Source organism: Culex pipiens, chromosome 1, assembly GCF_016801865.2.
Source record: "Culex pipiens pallens isolate TS chromosome 1, TS_CPP_V2, whole genome shotgun sequence".
Lineage (NCBI taxonomy): Eukaryota > Metazoa > Arthropoda > Insecta > Diptera > Culicidae > Culex > Culex pipiens.
Genome location: NC_068937.1, coordinates 104,665,344 through 104,687,144, shown reverse-complemented (window position 1 = coordinate 104,687,144; position 21,801 = coordinate 104,665,344). Strand labels below are relative to the sequence as shown.

The 21,801-nt window shown below is 40.9% G+C and overlaps 1 protein-coding gene across 3 annotated transcripts in view; it reads right to left on the bottom strand.

Moving 5' to 3' along the window:
- The window catches only part of LOC120426396 (GATA-binding factor C-like), a 227,657-nt gene that overhangs the window by 42,630 nt on the left and 163,226 nt on the right, over positions 1-21,801 (bottom strand). The window contains exon 3 of one of the 3 annotated variants that reach the window (XM_039591152.2): positions 1,416-2,072. In XM_039591152.2, coding sequence (XP_039447086.1) covers positions 1,416-2,072 — 657 coding nt within the window. Of the gene's footprint in view, positions 1-1,136; positions 2,073-21,801 lie in introns of all 3 variants that reach the window. The other 2 variants (XM_039591151.2, XM_039591150.2) reach the window with 2 other exon arrangements.

Sequence of the window (21,801 nt, the reverse complement as noted above, 5' to 3'; positions counted from 1 at the left end):
GGGTGTTGCCAGCTGCCCAAATGCCATAAAAAAACCCCTCTCAACTATTTGAGTAGGTACGCTTCGCCAATTTTTTTTGCACATTTAGATTGCACGCTGTACTAGTGCTAGTGCTAGAGGGTGCTAGTGCCTCTAGTAGTGCGCAATCATAAAACAATAAACAACGATTCGCAGGCCCCGTGTGTTCAAATCTGGTGCGATGTTTTTGCGAGCGGTGCCGCGGCTGATGACGACGATGATGATACATTTCCTGGGTTGTGTAACTTCCCAGTCGGTGCAGGTTCTGGTGCAGTCTGGGTGGTGGGTGGTGGGCCGTGGTGGTGCAACAAAGTTTGAACATTGTTCTGAAGGGGGTTTGGTGGTTGGGGAGGGGGAAGAGGGTGATGATGAGCTTCCTGTTATCTAACCGATCGATGTTTTACACTTTTATGGGCCGTGTATGTGCGGTTTAACTCGTAGATGATCGCAGATTATGAACTGCAAGTTGTAAAGAGGGTCTGATTTCAGTTGGCTCGAGAGAGTTTTAATTTAGAGAAGTTTGCTAAATATGAGTGGGCTGCTACCATATTGAGACTCTTGTCGCTAAATCTCAAGAAGGCGAAATCAGAGTTGGTTGTTCAAAAAGCTACCTGATAAAATATATTTTTAGATTTGTTTGTTTTGATGATTACTTAACACTTGTAGCCCCAACGGGGTCAAAAAACCTTTGGAAAAAAAAGTTGGAAATTACTTTTTCATTGTTACTTTGGGTAGACGCATCTGATTTGGATCAACCTTATTGGAGGTGATTTTTGACATCCTTCCGGATCGATTGCAACAAGAATCACCCAGATCGGTTGAGTTTTCGTCGAAATACAGCCGGTTGAAGTTGCTTTTCCACTTTTTGACCCCCTTAGTGCTTCGCGTAAGTTTTGACCCCGTTGGTGCTACAAGTGTTAATATAGAATTCTGTACAGAGGTGCGTAGACGACGTCAACGGCAGTGTCATGATTTTTTGGGGTACATCATCTTATCCCAAGAACCCAGAATAAGCATTGTGGTGTGAAACATAAAGCTAACAAAAAAACTGAAACAAAATCAAATCATTTCCAAACAATAACAAAACCATAAAACCCACACGCGTGTCCATATCTTACCGGCAGTGGTCCGAGCCTTGGTCCTCGTCGACATCATCTGCGACGACGCCGACTTCATGTGCGACCCACCCCCTCCGGTCATACCGGAGGTCGCCCTTGAAACGTTTGGATGAAACGAACCGCTTTGCTGGTGATGGCCATAGCTGCTACCATAGCTGGCCGCCGTCGTATCGTATCCCGTCGTATGGCCACCGTACGACCCGTGGCCGGACGAATCAAACAGTGCACTGTTGTTACCACTACTAGCAGAACCGATCACAGAACCGTTCAAGGTCGTACCTTCCCGCTGCTTTGGCTGGTTCTGTCCGTTGCTGGAACCGCTGGAACCACTCCCGTTTGCACCACCACCGCCAACACTGGCAACACTTCCACTAGACCCTGTCCCTCCACTCCCACCACCACCACTGTGACTACTCCCCGTAAGTCCCGACCCTCCGAGGGACCCGTTCCCCGTCAAGCACGGCTTCACGTCCAGAATGCAGCTATCTTGGGCGGCAACGGCGGCCGCCTGCTGGGCCGCCAAGCTGTTGGACGTCACCTGGGCCTGATGCTGCATGAAGGCGTTGATCGTGGCCTGGTACTCGGTAGGCCCGGTATGTACCGAGTCCGGCGTTGAGTCCTTGGGCGGGGTCGGAGGAAACGAGAAGCCACTACTGCTACCTCCGCCGAGCAGCTGACCGGCGGCCGCAGCCGCACCCAGTTGACCACTTCCGCCGGAGACGCCCATGGCCATGGCCTGGCTAAGCTTGTCCTGCGGGTCCTGGGGACAGGCGAACGGACTGCCCCACGACACGCCGCTGCTGGACGCGATGGCAGGTTTGGTCAGAGACGTTGACGCGGTCGCCGTCGGATCGCTGAGCCACGAGAGGGGCCCGTGAAAGTGGTGCGGTCGGCACACCTGCGGTGAGGTCACGTGCGAGTTGGACATGCGGGATGCTGTGGCAGAGAAGAAAGAAGAGCTGTTAGGACAGGTATTCGTTTGAAGAATTGCAAGTACACTAAAACCCCAATAATTTGACACCCGTTGAACAAACCAACTTAATCTGTACTTTGAAGCCGGAATCAAATGATTTGAAACATTATGAGGACTCGGAGATGAACTTGAAAGACGGGAAATGTTTATATTCCACTATTTTAAGGGGATAAGCGAGACTTTCCAAGGTATTCCTGTATAAGTTACACTTAAACATTGAAGATTTTGGAGCAGGTTAAAGGTCAAGGATTCGCCTTACGCAAGATATGATCGGTAAATCGAATGATGTAACTGCTCTAGAAAGAGTAAAAAAAAATCAAATTTATTCTTCTCAATGAAAACCGCCATTCTCAGCTCACCCAACATTGAATCATCATCACCGATTCGCGTCACGGGCTCAGGGACCCCCGTTCCAAGAAATCGTTCACACTTTTGTACCCAAAACGACAGCCATTCAAAACATGGGACATGTGTGTAACCCGAACCCCGGCAGCTCCCAGACTCCACGGGCCGGGCCGGCCCGGACTCTCACGGTATAATGTTCGAGAAAATCGTGTCTGCTCCTCCGAAACGGTACGACGGGGTGATCCCAAAAATTTGAATTAATTAAAAGCCGTGGCTCTAAGTTCTCCTAATCTGATACACATGGGAACGTGGATCTCGAGGGGACGTCTTTTCGGAGCAGCTTAATCGGACGAGTTAATATTTATTGATATCTGCGATGTTATATACGTCTGTTGCTATCGCTGGACATGATCGAGTTTCCGCTTTGGGACTCAATCCTGGGACCGAAACCGTTGAAGCTTCCAAATTAATTGTTGACACTTTTCTACCTCTTCTTTTTCTGAACAAGATGAGTAAGGGTTTGGTTAAAATTAAGAAGAACTTTACTTTTTATTGAATATATCTACATTAATTCTACAAATCACCCAATCGTAACACCAACGAGAAACAATGTAACAATTTCAATGTCCCCGGCAAAAAGGTGTTGGTAACGAGGAAAATTCATCGTTTTCCGCTTTATCCATGACGCCCCCTCCTCACGCGGCTACCATTCCTGCTCGACGCCGTACAGGATATTATTACCGGAGTTTTTTCTTTCTGCAGAGCATTTCCATCACATTTTGCACAATAGAACGGAACGAGAGCGGAGTCAGCGGCATCAGATTTACGATTGAATAAACCAGAACAAAAATAGATTAAAAATAAATACAAGCGAGTGTGTGTCAGCGCGAATAATGCCAGATAACGGGGGGGAAGGACCTGGGCTCACCCACCCACGCATCGGAAGGCACGCTGAAAGGATTCGCTCAGACGGAAAGTATTTGTTTATTTGCACCAGCCAGAGTGGGATTTAAATTTAATTTTCAATTGTGAAGAGGAGGAGACGCAAATGCGGGAGCAGTTGACAATGAATCAATTTCTGAATATTCTTATGTGTTCTGAAATGTTACATAATGTGTTTCGATTTTGATTGGAGTCTCGTGGATCCTTTCTTTACAATTTTTTTCTTATGAAAAGGTAACTTTTTTACTTTTGAAAGTGTTGAATATCGTTGCCATCGTGCTGACATGTCACACGTGCATTTTGGGTCAAATTGAGTTTAAAACGCCATTTTGTGCAGCTCACAATGCCTCGCCTTTTGACCTTCACAGATCCCCAAAATTCGATTTCATCCCTGAGATATTCAATAAAAACTGTCACTCTTCATATGACAAAAGTTTCAATCTTGTCGTGCTATCTTGTCACTCCCTGAAAATTGATGTAAGTGCGACAACTGGCCAAAGGGATTTCAGGTCAGAACGCGTTTGACACAGGAACGAGCTCGACTACTGTAAACATTTTCAATAATAACTCATGACTCCAGTAACCAAATTCAACCATACGTCAGGACAATGCACAGAATAATCAACAAAAAAAACGTGTTTATTATTGTTTACATTGCATGCTCTCGTTTTTGTTTATTCAATGTCAAACATTGAAACGCGTTTTTCTTGGAACGTCAAAAAGCAACGTACGACAAGTTAGCACTACAGCGTCGATATTTCGGTTATACTAATCGTCAAAATTACATTCACCAGCATGAACATTCATCAGAAATTCACAGTCCAGACTCGCTTATCAGAAGTTTCGATTATCCGAATTCAACTATCCGAATGTTTGTTTGGGGACTTTGGATATTCGAATCAGGAAAACAAATCGTTTTTTTTTTAAATCCTTACTTAGACAGACATCAAATTCAAGTTCTACGACCTCATTTTTGTCAAATTTGAATAGTTGATTGCCCATTTAATACAAAAAAAAATCAAAGTCGGGTGGGGGGGGGGGAGGGGGGGGCAAAAATAAAAAAAGACAAAAATTACAGACCACGGTGTCAATATTTGAATGAAAAAAGTGTTTTAAAATGCATCATACACCTGTCCAGTTGTTTTGCAATTTTTGATTTCCAAAATTTCTAAGTACTGACGAAAATTTTATTTTTGCGAGAAAAAAAAGTTTTTGCGATGCTGTACATTGTAATTTCATAAAAGTTCAAAATATGTTTAAACGAGTCCAAACAAGCTAAATATGATCAATGACTGATCATCTATGCAGAAAAAGGCATTTTAGATTGTTTTCAGTTGATTAGACTTCTATTTCCATTGAAATTTTGATTTTTTTAAAAACATATTTTTTTGCCCGCTGATTTTTTGGACCAAATTTGAAGGGGGGGGGGGGGGCGACATGAGGGGGGGGGGGGCAGTGCGTGCCCGAATGGTTACGCTGTCCGCATTGTAAGCGGATGATTCTGGGTTCGATTCCCATCTGCTCCAACCTTCCATCGGATGAGGAAGTAAAATGTCGGTCCCGGCCTTGGTTGTTAGGCCGTTAAGTCAGTCCAGGTGTAGGAGTCGTCTCCATGCCATAAGTACAAACAACACACCAAACCAAGCCTACTCCGGTGGAATCGCTGGCGGCGGTTGGACTCGCAATCCAAAGGTCGTCAGTTCAAACACTGGGGTGGAAGGTTCCTTGGAGTAGAAAGAGGTTTGGGTGCTCTCCCCATTCAAGCCTTCGGACTCCTAGGTTCGAGCAGAAACTTGCAATAGAGACCACAAAAGACCCGGGGGTCGTTAATGTGGATGGTTTGATTTTTTTGGGGGCGACATGAACTTTAAAAAATATTTGCAACGGCCTAAATTAAAATAAAAAAACTCAAATATTAAAAAGGTTGAAATGATTGCTTCCAAATTTTAGGAGGTTGTTTTGAGACCTAATAACGATCAGAAAATTGCTGTTTTGATTAACTTTTCTTTTTATTTTCTAACAAACGTAAAACCACCATAATATGTATACTATACATGGGTAATTCTCTACCAACTCACACGAAATCGGGAAAAGTTGCCCCGACCCCTCTTCGATTTGCGTGAAACTTTATCCTAAGGGGTAACTTTTGTCCCTGATCACGAATCCGAGGTCCGTTTTTTGATATCTCGTGACGGAGGGGCGGTACGACCCCTTCCATTTTTGAACATGTGAAAAAAGAGGTGTTTTTCAATAATTTGCAGCCTGAAACGTGTTTATTTTAGGGGCTCATTAACATAGCAAAAGCAATGGTGAATTTAATTTTCAAAAAAGCCGAAGAGGACCCAATGCCGAAGGAAGGTTAACTAATGTTTGTAATTGTGGATTTAATTGTGGAATTGTGGAGAACTAATTGTGGATGTTCCGGATATCTGTGATAGTTTGTAACACATTTTAATTTTATAAAAATTGAAGTTGTTTAAATTAATTATTCGCAGTAAATTACACTGACAAAAATTACTGCGCAGGTTCAACTAAAGGGGAAGCATAAAGTTTGGGGTTCCCAGAAACACGAGTACTTATAATTTTTCAAAATTCTCCAATGTTTGTATGGAGAATTAGGGCGGTTCGTCGCGGTTGCATACAAGCAAAAATTGCATGCAATATGTTGGAGAAACTTTGGAGAAAAACCATTCGGCTCTGTCTAAATATTTTTGAAGAGTCAAAGTTTATGTGTTTCTGGGGACCCCAAACTTCATGTTTCCCCTCGAGTTGAGCCTGCGCAGAAATTTTGTTGATCGGTGTTATTAATCTGGATACTTTCTTCTATGATTGTGATTTATCCTTTCAGGTCTGAATTTAAAAAAAAAATTGTTTTTAGTAAATGATGGGAAAATGATCCTGACGACCATACAAAAAATATAGGCTACTTTAGAAAATTTTGATTTTTGGGTCATGTCTGACCCATCAGGCCGGAATGGATTAAAGAATATTTGTAATGATAAAGATTTAAGAATTTTTTGAAACCGTCAACTGGGGCAAATCGGGACTACAGTCTGAATGAGGGCAACGGTTTTAGAGCACTTAAAAGTTTGAAATTTGGGAAACGATGCACTATTTTTGTTGTTCTGTGCTTCCGCCTGATAAGCCATAGATCGGGGTTCAAATCCCGGCTCGGACCAACACAACTGGTGATGGTATCTCTTCTGGATTCGATTGCTTCGTAAAGGGAAGGTGCATCGTCACAAGCTGGACCTTATCAACGACACCTTAGGAAGGCGACCTATGGAATGTTAACATTAACATGTTAACATTAGTTGAGTTAGGAACTGCCCGGCCCCGATACTCTTCAAGGGTGTTCCCCTCAGGAACTGGGAAAGATTTACTTTTGTGTTTGTTCTATCCGAAAACAATCAAAAATATCCAAATATTGAGCAGTAAAAAAGCTAACACAGCTGTCCCCATTCGCCCTGGACCACTATTGTTTGGAACTCTAAATTATTATAAAAGAAACAGTGATGCAAAATGGATTATTTGGACATGCAAGTCAAAATCATAAAACACATAAAATCTGTTATTTTTTTTTGAGAGCTAAACAACTACTTTACACCACCCAACCCTTCGGTTCCCGCCACCATCCAATAAGAAACTCCTTTCTGCACCCAGAACTTCATACTCAGTGTCAGCCCGCTCTCTCGCTCCTACTTCACCGCTTTACACGCCCCATTCAAAGGTGCGATCAGATCCGATCTAAATCCGATATCACGGGCGATATCTAGATGAACAAGACACATCGCCGCGCAGCGACCCTGTCGAAACTTCAGACAGAAGTGTGACTTGCGCCCCAGTGTCCAACATGGCCTGAATTGGTTCTGGGTTTTGGTAGCGCCACCGTTACCCATTCTGTGCTGGAACACATGTTTTGACGCCCAATGTAACAAACACACACACACACACAGAAGTTCGCAAAGTTGGTGGGAAATTGGGCTCGAAGGTCGTAATTTTCGCGTCCCACCCCGAGTTAAGGGTTTGAACGCAACAGCTCAAACAAATCGTAAATTTCGCGACCGATTTGGGCCCATAAAACGACCATAAAACAACGGGGTCAGGTGGGATCCAAGGTGGACGACTCCGCGACGTGACCGTCGGGAGGATCTCTTGGCTGGTGGCGCTCCCAGCAGCAGTGACCAGGACGACCTCGCCTGGTGAAGAGATAATAATAAAATGAGCAATAATTCGCTATCATCATCTTGTTTTGTTCGGTTGTGATCTCGCGAAAATCAACGCGCTCGTTACAAACGATGCTCTCCGTGAGATGCGGGGTTGGGGTTTGAACCGCGGCCGGCCGGACGGATGGAGATCCGTAATCAACTGCCATCGAGCTCAGTGGTCTTAGGGGTAATAATAATAAATTACAATAATCACAGCGACCGGGCACGGGGTTGGTGGCGGTTGTGGAGGTGAGTTGGGAGTAGCAGCTCGGCAGCGAGCTTGTTGAGATGTTGAGAAAGGCTGGTGATTTTCGACAAGGGATTGATTTTTCATTTGCAACGAAAGCATCAGTGGAATTGAAATGCTATCAGAAGAGAAAAATCGTCGCTTGTGTGCTGTCTTGTGACACGTCCTATCATTTTACAGCAGACGTGTCACAAGATGGCACACAGGCGACGAAATAACAGTTAGAACGATCTTTGAAGTCAAAGTAAAGTTCTACAAAGTTAACAATGTTAGTAACCATCACTTCACCCAATTTATAAACTCAAGTTGCAACCAACTGGTGCCCCCAGGGGAGCATACTGACCAACAGAACGTCCAACTGAACCGACAAACAAAAAATCACCCTCCTTTATTCAAATCAACGGTTATATGCAAATTGGCAGTCCGATGAAGTTCGTTCCGTCCATTTCTTCGCGCGCTCGGAATCCCCATCTTCCAACCAAAATCCGCAAGCTGAAATCCAACGCAACAGTACAACTTGAACTTCTGTTGAAGAAACGCTTGACCGACTGCTGCAGCTTTCAGCTACGTTGAAGAACTTAATTACTGTACGTGCGAGTCCTTGCTCGCTGGCCGACTCCTCGAGCGAAATGCAGACGTCCTTAGCGGGTCTTCCCGACAGGACCTGGCGCGCGTGCACACGTGCTAAGCCCCTAACGAGGATTTGCTGGGTCCTGGGTCGGAGACAGAGACAGAAGTAAGAAAAAAAGGACTCCAAATTTCCACCTGCCCCCATTAAGTTTTTCGGGCTGAGCAGCGAAGGGACCATGGAATCCGCTCTCAGCTGATGATAAACACATATATTTTTGCCGTGTTTTTTTTTCTTTCTTTCAGGGAACCCCAGCCGTACGGAACAAGTGGAATATTAAATGTACCACGTAAAGAGGAAGGAACTGTTAAAGCACGTGGAAAGTGTGTAATAATTTTGTTGTTTCCTCAGCAGCAGCACACACACAAACACACACATCGATCAATAGAAGAAAAAAGGGATGACGCAGGACGCAGGTTGCCTCCTTTGTGAGGGGAACGCGACCAGTCATAATAAATTAGAGAACCAAAGGGCCAGCAGAGCAGGTGGATTTGGCCGGACGAAAACACAAACGATGGTCCCTTTTTTTGGGTGTTTGAAGGCAGTCGGGCGAAAAACGGTTGATTTGGCGGGTGCTCGCTCAGTTTGTTGGCCTTTCCTAATGCGTGGATCGAATCGATGTCAGAAACTGTCACATCAGTTAGATTCGATGAATGAAGGTTAAGCTGACAACTCGAACGTGAATAACTTGAATTGAATCGATTTTGGGAAAAAAATCATTCACTGAAATAATAAAATTATTACATTTTCTTCCTTCTAGATAAAATTCTTTTTGTTAAGGAAATTGATATTACATACTGAGATGCTGCATTTAAAGAAATGATTTTAGTAAACATAAGCTTGACCCATTAAAAAAAAAACAAATTATTCGCTTGGCGTTCTCGATTGCGAGATTCCTACTCGAAACTAAGTGTCCGAAGGCATGATTATTGAGGCAATTGCAAACCTCTTTTTACACCTTAGCTTCCATCCAACCCGGGATTCGAACTGACGACCATTGGATTGTTGGTCCAACTGCCTACCAGCGACTCCACCGAGACAGGACCCAGGGGACACCTGGACTAAGCTAACGACCTAACCTCTAGGTTAGACCGGGGCCAACATTTACTTCCCCGTCCGAAGGAAGGCGTGATCAGACAAATCTCGTCTCGAAAAATGCCACCAGGACCTTCTGGGATCGAACCCAGGTCGACTGGGTGAGAGACAACCACACTTACCCCTACACCACGGGTCGCGGCTTGACTCATTTAAAATACAAGTTATTTAGATGTTTCAAAAGATTTTTATCAAATTTCGTATTCCCAAGAGTTCAAAATTGCTCGAACTAAATTTTGTTTTTTTTTTCAAAACATGATTTTCTTGGAAAGTTAGTAAACAAATAGAAAAATCTAATTTCAAATGTTCACCCAAAGTTAAAGAACGATGGGATAGTCCTCACGAAAAGAAACGTGAGGAAAATACTATTTTGCGAGAGAATAGTCCTCTCGAGTGTTCATTCGTTCATTGGAACAGTTCATCCTATTGAGTGGCTTATATCGACAAATGAGCGCCACTTTGTCACCGGACCATGGTGGCCCATACGGTAAAGGCACGGTTCAATATGCCGAAGGTCTTAGGTTCGAGTCTCGGTACCAGTTTTTTTTTTATAGATGAACTTTTTTGAAGATGAAATTACTCTCGGTAATTTCGGGATTTATCCTCTCCGTCCGCACACAGTATCATTTTACTACCGAACCGTGCTCTTCATCCTCTCGTATGCCGATGCCCAGTTCTGGGTGTATTGTAAGAACCTTTAAGTGCACTCAAAGACCTTTAAAAAGTTCTTCTTGAGAGCTAATGAGCACAGTTACATGAAAATATAGCAAAAATCGGTTTTTGAATCAATGTTTTCTACACATTATTTTGGTTAAAAACAAGTCGTTTACAAAAGGTAACAAGCATAACATTACTTAAAACGAAAATGCCATCTAGAACAAGTTGAGTTCCGTAAAGAAGTGCTCTTAGTGGCGATGCATGTCTGGCTGAGATACAACCTCTGAAAGAAAAACATACAGAAAAAAATATTTTTTCTCTACATAACCAAAAAATCGCCAAATTTTTGAGTGACGATGTCTCTACATCTAAGTGTCCGATTTCCAAAGATAAAAGTGGAAACTGTAGGGGGAAAACATATTTTTGATCTTACGTTTCGAAATGCTTCTTTTGGTCAAAGAAAAAGATCAAACAAAGTTTCATTCAATTAAAATAACGCAAAAAAAAAATATTAAAATAGTGACCAAAGTCTCAGAAAATTGCTCCAGTTTCAAAGGGAATTGTCAAAAATTGATTCTTCCATCGCCAATCAATACTATGATTATGACTAAACATTGGTTTATTATCAATTTCTTTAAAAATAGAATAAAGCAATCAAATGCAAAACCATTCATAAATACCATCAAGATCTGAATCAACACCCCAACGACTCATTCAAACCGTATCAGCGTCACATCTTCACACCCGTTATCAGTGTCGAATCTGAGCGTCGAATCTCTCTGTCAAAGATCGGGCGGAATCTGGAGCACGCCACACCGCGCCGTTGCTCAAAACTGCTCCTCAAAATCGATCGGCCGGATCTCGGAAACCGGTTCTGATTATAGTATTTAATCAACATATTATTAGCCCTGATTGCTATTATCGGCCGCGTTGCATCTCTACGCGCAAGTTCAATACGGTTTTACATTTTGGAATTTCGTCCCAGCCCCTCTGCTTTAGCGGGGAGAGACCGTTTATGTGCTATTATCGGCAATTTACGCACATCCTTTCTCCGGCCAACTTACCTGTGTGGACGGAGCATTTTATCGGACACATTTCATCGGACATTGATCCTGCTGCGATCCTTTCGGGGGCTTTTTGGATCTTGGAAATCACTTCATCCGCCGTACGGAGATCCACCATGGCGTGTAGAGGACACTCCTGCTCGGCCTGCCGAACAAGATTGATTCCTCTTGGCTTGGCTCGGCATTATTTTTGCACCGTTTAATAATTATAATCATTTATTATTATGGAATATAAATTTTATTTTAAACCCTCGCCCGTTGAGGGCGAAAGCTCGGCTCTGCACACGGAGCAGCTTGGCTTATAATTTCAATAATAATAAAACACCTCTATCGTGCGGCTCGAGTGAAGTACCCCTCGGAAGCCAACGATCCGGAGTCCGAGGACCGCAGTCTTGCCGTTCGGTAGTGTATATTTTTAGTGACAGTAAGTACACTACCGTGGTGAAGATCCAACACCCGAGCCCCGCAAGAATGAAGCCACAAATGGAAGATTTGTAACAATTATCGCCTCCTGGGCACGGTGTGATGTATGGCGTTTCGGGTCCAACCCGGTTCCACCGCATGGTCTTGACGAAAAAGTGCCACCGGCCAGAGAGGTGCAGCATTTTTCATAATTCCACCTATTAAGCGGGGCCCAGGTTGGATGGCGGTTGAGATGGCGAAAAATTATATACATCCGTGGCCGCAGAACAATCTCCCGAGCTGCAGAGAGTTGGCGGCCTGGTAGCCGAAGATCTTTCTCCGATTTGAGGGCATAATCACGGCTGTGCGGCCGCTCTGGCCAAGGTATGGCCAAATGCGCCGGAAGGGAATTCGATACAATAATTTATAAGTGAGCCTAGTCGGAGTGCTGAGGAATGTTGGTTGCGTTGCGCGGGCTTTGCTCGTTGCCCTGCCTCGGTAAAGTGATGGCCCTGCTCAGAAGGATGCTGCAAGTGTACCAAACGGTTCAAATTCTCGCTTCCGGGGACGAGGGATGTTTCGCAATGGAAACGCTCAGAAGTTTGACGATGGTAATTTTTGTAGTGATGTGGAGGTGTTTAAATGAAAAATAATCATTTTTGTACATTTTATATGTTATGAATAAAAAAAATTGTTACATCTTAAATGAGCAGTTCAATGCCAAATCGTCGCTTGTATGTTATCTTGCGACACGTCTGTTGTAAAAAGATAGGACGTTTCACAAGATAGCAGCACACAAGCGACGAAATAAGAAATCGGTTGCAACTGATCTTTTTCAAAATAAGTGAAATTTTGTAAACATGTTATCTAGGATTAGGACTCTAACAACGGGAATTGATTATCAAGACAGTTTTACATAAGGTCCATCGGATTTGAAATATTTGTTGACAGAATCTGTCACCATTACCATATTTTTTTACTGTGTATTTTTATATTTGTTTGCCTTGGACCGTAATTGAGTCGGAGGTATTAGCTTATTGATATCAGATCATTTGCTTAACACTGGAACGCCCAACGCATGTCCAACTTACACGGACGCCCAAGCCTCCCAAAAAAGTAACATCAACTCGCTGGTTCTCGGACATACCTCAACCAATCAAGACGATTCTTTTTTCCAGTGATTTGTTAGGCTATCTAGATGATCCTAGAACTTTGCAAAAATCAATTTGATCAAATCTGTAATTTTTGCGATCAAAAACATCGTTCCAACTTTTTTTTTCGCGTGTAAAAAAAAATTCGACAAAAATTCCGCGGAGGCAGTCGTTTTACAAAAAGGTGGGACGAAGTTTTTGATCGCAAAAATTACAGATTTGATCAAATTGATTTCTGCAAAGTTCTAGGATCATCTAGATAGCCTAACAAATCACTGGAAAAAAGAATCGTCCCGATTCGTTGAGTTATGCCCGAGAACCAACGAGTTGATGTTACTTTTTTGGGAGGCTTGGGCGTCCGTGTAAGTTGGACATGCGTTGGGCGTTCCAGTGTTAAGCAAATGATCTGATATCAATAAGCTAATACCTCCGACTCAATTACGGTCCAAGGCAAACAAATATAAAAATACACAGTAAAAAAATATGGTAATGGTGACAGATTCTGTGCCAAAAAATTGTTCTTTGTAATTTCACATCAGAAACTGGTGAAACGTTGATCAGTTTCTTTTGAATTTGACATATTTACACATTTTTTAAGTAAAATATTTTTTGCATGACTGGAGGTAACGTTCAATCAACCAAATTTTCAACCTTCCTAATTCAACTAATTTTTACTGTGTACAACAAAAGGTCCAAAAAACCATGAATAGAGGGATTTTACAAACATAAGCTAGAATTTAAAAGATTAAACATATTTTGTAATAGTGTATCTTGCTTTGAAAAATAAGATACAAAAGGATAAAAATTAACGAAAAAAGTGAAGTACTTTTTGATAAAAAAAATGTTTTCAAAAAATTATAACTCAGTGGTTAATTTGTGATCCGTACATTTTGATGGTCCACATTTGCGGGGTTTGTCTCCTAAAACATATACAAAAACCATTTTTTGGAAAATTTTATCTTTTGTTTAAAAAATCTGATTCGGTCCCTGTAACTAATTCATTCTGAAGACACCAAATCGAATATTAACGTATCATTTTTGTATGGTAACTTGTATGGGTAAACCAATAATACAAAATGGTTTTTTTTTCGTCACAAAAGGTCCCTAACAAATTCAAGCCAAATCAAAAAATAATAAAAAGAAAACAATTGAATAAAAACGATTTAATTTCAAGAGCTTTGTACAAAGTGCTCTGTCATGAAAGCCATTCGTTTCATAACTATCACAAGTTTTTGCGAATAAGTTTTTTTTTGTGCTGGCCAATAATCTTTTGCATGGAAAATCTTATTTTTTTGATATTTTTTATGCTTCGTTTATATCTCATTATAATTTTTTTTTCTAGCATTTAGAATAAACCAATAGCTTTCAAAATATCGTCAGTGGCAACAACAAAAAAACGCATTTGTGTGTGTGTGTGTGTGCAACCAACCAAACGGGACCACGCGGTCGCTTCTTACAAATTGAGTTGTTTCCATGTATTTAAGATTTTACCTTCTATACATGCAAATAACTCGCATAGGCATTTGGACGGTGTTAGCTCTGCCGAGCTTCGGTGACCCATTTCTACGCAGGCTAGCCATGCGCGAGGTACCTCAGCTTGAATCGACAAGCCCCGCCCTAAAGAACGTTTGCATCAATCGGATTCAAACGTTATTTAGCACTTCCGAGTCCTTGTCAAATGGACAAAGACCCAGCACGTATATAGTTTGTAGTAGTAGTATTCCTAATTCTACCAATCCAAAGGACTGGGGATCGAACCCGGTTCGAGCGACTTTGATGTTTCGTTCATGTTTAGAGTTTCAAAAATTCATATTTCCTGATATTTCTCGTTTGGAGCAGATGGGAATCGAACCCAGGATCATTTGCTTACAAAGCGAACACCGTAACCAGTCAGTCACGGCTGCTCCATATTTCCAATTGGAAGTTTCTCACCCGAAAAGCAGCATCATCCGTCAAACCGGCAGCGATTACATTCGCGTTGGACTTGACCAAAAGATGTCAACCGCAATTGATGACTCCCGTCTGATGTAACAGGTCACCATAAAATCTGCAAGAACATCGCAGGAAACCACCACAACCGTACCGAGCTCGAGCACGAAAGAACTTGTCACGGAACTGTCCCGCCGGAAAGTCTAAAAATCGCGAACCGTAAAACGTCACGATGAAAAAAAAAAAAAAATAAATAAAAAAATAAAAAAACCCATTTGCTTGAAAAAACATCTCTAGATCATATTTTCAGCAAAATTGTTTTATTTTTATATTTTCAAGAAAACATTTCTAAGAAATACCTATTTGGTATGAAACGTTCGCAAAGTTTTACGGAGACTTGTGTGGACACTTGATGGAGATTATCGAATGAATGAACAAAGTTTTCTACAAATAATATGCGAGAAAAAAATCGAAAATGTAGAGAGCTTCTCAGTAAAATAATCTGGTACAAACACATAACTATACTAAATCGTTAGGATTGCCTTTCAAATATAATTTCTGCAAACAAAAAAAAGTCTTTCTCTCCAGCGCCACCGTGACTTCCCTCGGTGCCGCTGGTGTGGCCAAACACGTCATCGGCGCGGGATCCGGCAGCCAGGTTGGCACCTATCAATCAACCCCCTTTCGAGCAGGAGCCGAAAAATTACGGCCAGAACAAAGGAATTGCCTGCCCCGGAAAATTTATATAATTCTTATTATCATTTTCGTTCGCCCGTGTGGTCCACACTGAGACTCGGTGACAGACCGCGGTCCAAAGTGTCCGCCGATGCTGGGCTGGGGGAGCAGCTGAATACAATGGGATATTCACGGTGGAGGAGGGGGCTTGGGAGATGGCAGATGCCGATCCGATCCGATTGTGCGAAAGGGACAATTTCCGAGGCGCTACATTGTCTGTCACCGTGAAACGGCGGGGGCTTCCAAATTTGAACGGGGAGCACGGTTTCGGAATCACTCATTGATGGGTTCAGTCGGTTAAGCTGCTGTTTTTCAGATTTTGAACGAAGGAATCTTAGTCGGATACATAAAGCTGGGATAAACTACAAAATATCTCCCATCAACTAGCCATAAGTGCCCGAAATGAGAAGCAATCAATGCTTCAAGCGTACTTTAGAACAATTTTCGAATTAAAATACGTTGTTCTCAGATTACCTGTTACTCGCGATCCGCGCGGTAACGGAACCCCTTAAGCATGATCCACAACAACGAAAAAAAAGAGTAAATCTCATACACCGTCATTTGGATCACCAATTAGAGCAATGCCCGGCTCAAGACTCAACCCCACGAATCGGTGTTCCATCAATTGGCCACCGCATGCTGCTGCTGCCGGGTCGTTGGACGTCGCAATTCCCCAGGACGTGCAAATAAATCACTTGGCCTGCACTGCACACCAGCTAGAGGGCCCAACGTCCACGTATCTCGTCAAAAATCAGACAAGACAGTTACTTCCTCAGCAGGTACCCCTCGAGAGGTGGCCATCTCTTGCGAGAGGAGATCGATCGGTCGGAAGGCCGCACCGGCACGTCGTTCAGCAGCAGCCGCCGCAGAATTTCGATGTGTACCGATAATAATAAATAATAAATAATTATTATAATAATATTATGATCGACAACAACCGCGCGAGCGGCCACCCTTCGATCCACTTTTCGGCGTTGGACGTTCTGCGTGAAGCGCTGTATTTACGTTTCGGCGAGGTTTCCCGTGGAATTTTCCCGCAGAAAACTGGATCGCCGGTTTAGCTCCTCGTCAAGTCGGGCCTGTAGAGACGAAACAATTACTCCGCGCGCCCTCACAAACCCATCCCAAGAACTACACCAACTACACGTGATTCATTGATTTATGTGCGTTAAGATGATCGATCGATCTCGTTCGCGGCGAGAATCAACCTGTAAATCACCTCTCGGAGAATCCCTTTGGAGAAATTGACGCTCTGACCTTCCGCCACACGATCTAGGCCGATTCTTCACGGGTGATTCCTCGTCGGCCGTCAAGCGACGAACCCCTCGTCTAGCCCGAATCTCGCGCGTACATATGATCCTTATCTGGGCTATCGCATCGCTATAGCGCAACTACCGGCTCGGCTACGGTGTGGAGTGCTAGTCACTACTACTAGGGGCTTCCTCTTAACCCATTTTTTTCGCTGTTGAGGGTGCTTCGCTATTGTTTTTCAACCTTTTCTCGCGGGACCACTACTGAGAAAATGGGAGCTACTTGGTCACGTACGTACAATTTATTATCTCTGCGCCTGTTGTAGAGCTTGAGAGCAACCCTTCATCGATGGTGTCGGGGAAGGTGGGTGAAAACTTCTGTTCGGCTTGTAGTTTGCAGACGTAGTTACGACAAGAAACATGATTTATGAAGTTAACTGAACTGTTTTTTTTAGATTCTATAGATTTTACGTAACATTTTCAGCTGTTCAGTAGAAGATCGACTCTGCGCAGTCAAAATGGTGAAACTAAATGTCCTTCCTTTTAGCCGGCCCGAAGATTCGGCTGGCTGACGACAATCCCAACGACGACGACGGACACAATCTGTCTGTCAAGCCCGCGCAGGAACGAGGGGAACGAGGCTGGCGCAATTGTACCACACAATCCTCAAGCTGCAAAAAACAATGTTAATCTTGAACTTGAGGACCCGTTTCGGTCCAGTGAACTGATCCCAGGGCTTCCCTGTCCTCTGGCAGAAGTCAACATGTTTGGTGGATAAGGTAAAGGTACCCATTTTGAACCTGAAATTTATTTTTTGCTAAACTGAATATTTTGAAAGCAAATCCCGACGGTCACCCCTTCATCTTAAGGACCAAAACGGAACCGAATGGTGAATTCAATGTGGCGTGTAGCCACACGGCACGGTCGTGGGAAAGTGGTGAAAGAAGAATGCGACCATTCAATTCAGCAGAGCTGTGGAGGCTGCTGGTTGTATTTTTCCGGGCAAAAGCTTTTTGTCAACCCCGCTCTAAAGAGGTGCGCCCCAAAATTGGATTCGAGGGGAGCCAACGAAGAATGGCCCATTGGACCTCACGGTGATGGCCACGATGGCACAGGATGGGGATTTGGAAAAATGTTGTAGGTTTTTTTGGAGAATGATGGTTAACATTTTTTCAACGGTTGGTTTTGAAAGGTCGAGTTGGGCATTGACGGAGGAATCTGTATTTTTTAAATTTCTAATTGAAAAATAATGGACAAGTCGGGGTTGGTAAGTATAAAGGCAGTATTTGGAATCACTCTGTGTATCGTTACACTATTTGGAGAAATTTCTAAAAATATTATGCATTTGAAATTTGGCAACCCTGTGTTCAGTAATATTGCCACTTCAGTAAAAAATCTGTTTTTTTTTTGTTAAGAGTTGTATTTATTGAATGACATCAGAATAATATTTAGAATCAAAAGTAACAATTACTAACATGATAATCGAAATAGTAGTTAATGCATCATGTTGCAAAAAAATAGTAGTTTATGCAACAAGTTGCAAAAAGAGGATTTTTTCAGCACGGGTCGTACATTTATCCAACGAGATTCACCGAGTTGGATGAAAACGAAGAGTGCTTGAAAAATCAAGTTTTGCAACGAGTTTCATTAAACATTTTTTGCAATTCCGAAAAACGCCCATTGAGTGAAATTTTAAGTCAAATTTTCATGTATTTTGTCAATAAATCGTTAAAATAAAAAAAAAATGTAGAAAAGTGTAACTTTTCGAAACGAGTGCTGAAAAGTTCAACTTTTCAGCAATCATTTCAGTGCTGCAAAGTAGAACTTTTCAGCATTTATTTTGAAAAGTGTTGCTATTCGATTCTGTTATTTTTGGTACAGAAAAGTAGGCTATTTCGTCGTTCAAGAATGACAGGAAAAGTAAGTAATTTCACGACGGAATTGCAAAAAAAAGATTTTTCAGCATGATTTGTACATTTATGCAACGACAGCACTCAAATGGGCGCTGAAAAGTATTGTCCACTACTGTTATTATTGGCAATGAAAAGTTTTAAAAGGTAGTTTGATTCGTTATTCGAGAATAACAGGAAAAGTTAGTAGTTTCATACTGGAATTTGCAAAACATATTTTTAAGGAACCATCGAAAAATTTCTCCTTCGAACAGATAACCGATTAAACGGAGCTAGCAACTTTTGCCCAGTAAGCACACAAGACGGCATTTTTTGGTCTTAATTTTGACATATTCGGAATCCTCGTTAACGTTGTAAAATGTTTGTTATAGAAAAATTATCGTATAACTATGAGAAAAACTGCGATTGATGATACAGATGATACAGATCAAATACAAATTAATTTCCAGGAAAATAAAGATCTCCAATAAATTAATCAGGCATCGTTGCCCAAGATTCACCGGATCTTCCTCTCAAAGTGGCCAAAAAGTCAAAACAAATTGGAAATGAAGTTCCGGATTACCTCAAAAAAAATATTTCGGTCATGACGGCATCGTTGCCAAGTTAGTAATTTTTAAATGCACTCCGAGAAAAAAAAACATGAAATTGCACAATATTGGCCAGTTTTATTTTGTTTTTGATTTTATTGAACCAGGAATTTTGGAAATGATGTAGATTATCGAAAACCAAATTACTTTTATCTAGTATAGTTTTTTTGCCATTCTCCACCTTTCTGTCTACATAAATAACACTTCAACAGACGGTAATATAACCAAAACTGTTTTCTTAGTGTGCAATACGAATTGGCTGAAACAAAAAAGGATGTACACAAAGTTGTGGGCAAAGTTGCAAACAATATCAAGATTCTGGCCTGACTAGAATTCAAAAAGGGCAAGAAATTCAAAAATAAACCATGTAACATTTTAGGCTTTATCAAAGCTGTCACAACCGCTATAAAACCAATCAGCCAAAACCAACATCAAAACCACGTAGTCGTAACAAACTCCCCAGAACCTCGATAAACCCCACTTCAAACCCAACAAGACCTCCGCAAAAGGTTTGTTAATAATAAAATTTTGTTATTCGCATTTTTTTTGCATAAAATGCTTATATTATTTTTAAACTTCTATGGCTATACTAACGATGTCAGAAATTAATCATAATTGTGTGTTTTCATAAAGTTTTAATCAAATTTATGTTTTTTTTTTCTGCTTTTTTCAGCCAAGATGGCGGTCAATCATATTCAATCAGACCACGCGTTTAGCGCCATATTTAAGCATTGCTATTTGGCTGCGTTAAATGCTCTTTAAGGAGCTTATGGTTTTAAGTGAGCTTTTTGCATGCCTTATGGCACTTGACAGCTTAAACACCCTTGGTTTTAAAGAAGCATGCGATAAAACCGTTTGGCATGGCTTTGCTATCTGGTTTTCAAGCCTCTATTAAAACTTTCATAAAACCTTATTGAGTCGGCTTTTATTTTCACCAGGTTTTATGTCCGAGGCATAAAACCTTGTTAAAACCTTTTAATAAGCTCTTGCTTATTGGTTGTGGTGAATGCCCAAATAAAACTACCAAGCAATCAAGATGCTACCATAACACCTTAATAAAACTAGGTGGTGGCTAGTTGGTTCAAAAATGTTACTTGGGAAGGTCAATACATAATGTACAACAGTTAAAACACTTTTAAAAACCATTTCTTATTACTTTTTTTTATTTTATTGCAAATTTTAAATAAATTGACATGACAACATTATACGATGGATTTGATGGTCCCCTTGGAACGAGCTTATTTTTTAATTTTAAAAAATTTGATTTAAAATCCATTTTAAATCCTTTGCGGTCGCACAAAGGGTTATTGTACTCAGAAAAATAAGCTTCATCGTTGTGAACAAGAATATCACCAATTTATACTTAATTTTAGGACCCATTTCAAGAAATTCTAAGAATTGCGTCCTAAAATTACGCTTAAATTTCTGATTTTATTGCTCACTACGATATAGCTTATTTTTCTGAGTACAATGACATTTTGTAAGATCGAATTTTTCAATCAATTGAAAAAAATAACTTTGCGGCCCTTCTAGACAGAAAAGGATCCACTTGACAGCTCGTTCCATAGTGGATCCATCGAAAAAATGTTGTCTAGTCAATTTATTTAAGAAAATTCAAGAAATTCAAGAAATTCAAGAAATTCAAGAAATTCAAGAAATTCAAGAAATTCAAGAAATTCAAGAAATTCATGAAATTCAAGAAATTCAAGAAATTCAAGAAATTCAAGAAATTCAAGAAATTCAAGAAATTCAAGAAATTCAAGAAATTCAAGAAATTCAAGAAATTCAAGAAATTCAAGAAATTCAAGAAATTCAAGAAATTCAAGAAATTCAAGAAATTCAATAAATTCAAGAAATTCAAGAAATTCAAGAAATTCAAGAAATTCAAGAAATTCAAGAAATTCAAGAAATTCAAGAAATTCAAGAAATTCAAGAAATACAAGAAATTCAAGAAATTCAAGAAATTCAAGAAATTCAAGAAATTCAAGAAATTCAAGAAATTCAAGAAATTCAAGAAATTCAAGAAATTCAAGAAATTCAAGAAATTCAAGAAATTCAAGAAATTCAAGAAATTCAAGAAATTCAAGAAATTCAAGAAATTCAAGAAATTCAAGAAATTCAAGAAATTCAAGAAATTTAAGAAATTCAAGAAATTCAAGAAATTCAAGAAATTCAAGAAATTCAAGAAATTCAAGAAATTCAAGAAATTCAAGAAATTCAAGAAATTCAAGAAATTCAAGAAATTCAAGAAATTCAAGAAATTTAAGAAATTCAAGAAATTCAAGAAATTCAAGAAATTCAAGAAATTCAAGAAATTCAAGAAATTCAAGAAATTCAAGAAATTCAAGAAATTCAAGAAATTCAAGAAATTCAAGAAATTCAAGAAATTCAAGAAATTCAAGAAATTCAAGAAATTCAAGAAATACAAGAAATTCAAAAAATTCAAGAAACTCAAGAAATTCAAGAAATTCAAGAAATTTAAGAAATCTTTAAAAAAACACCAGAGAACACATTCAAAGATTTTGGATCAAACAGCTTGACC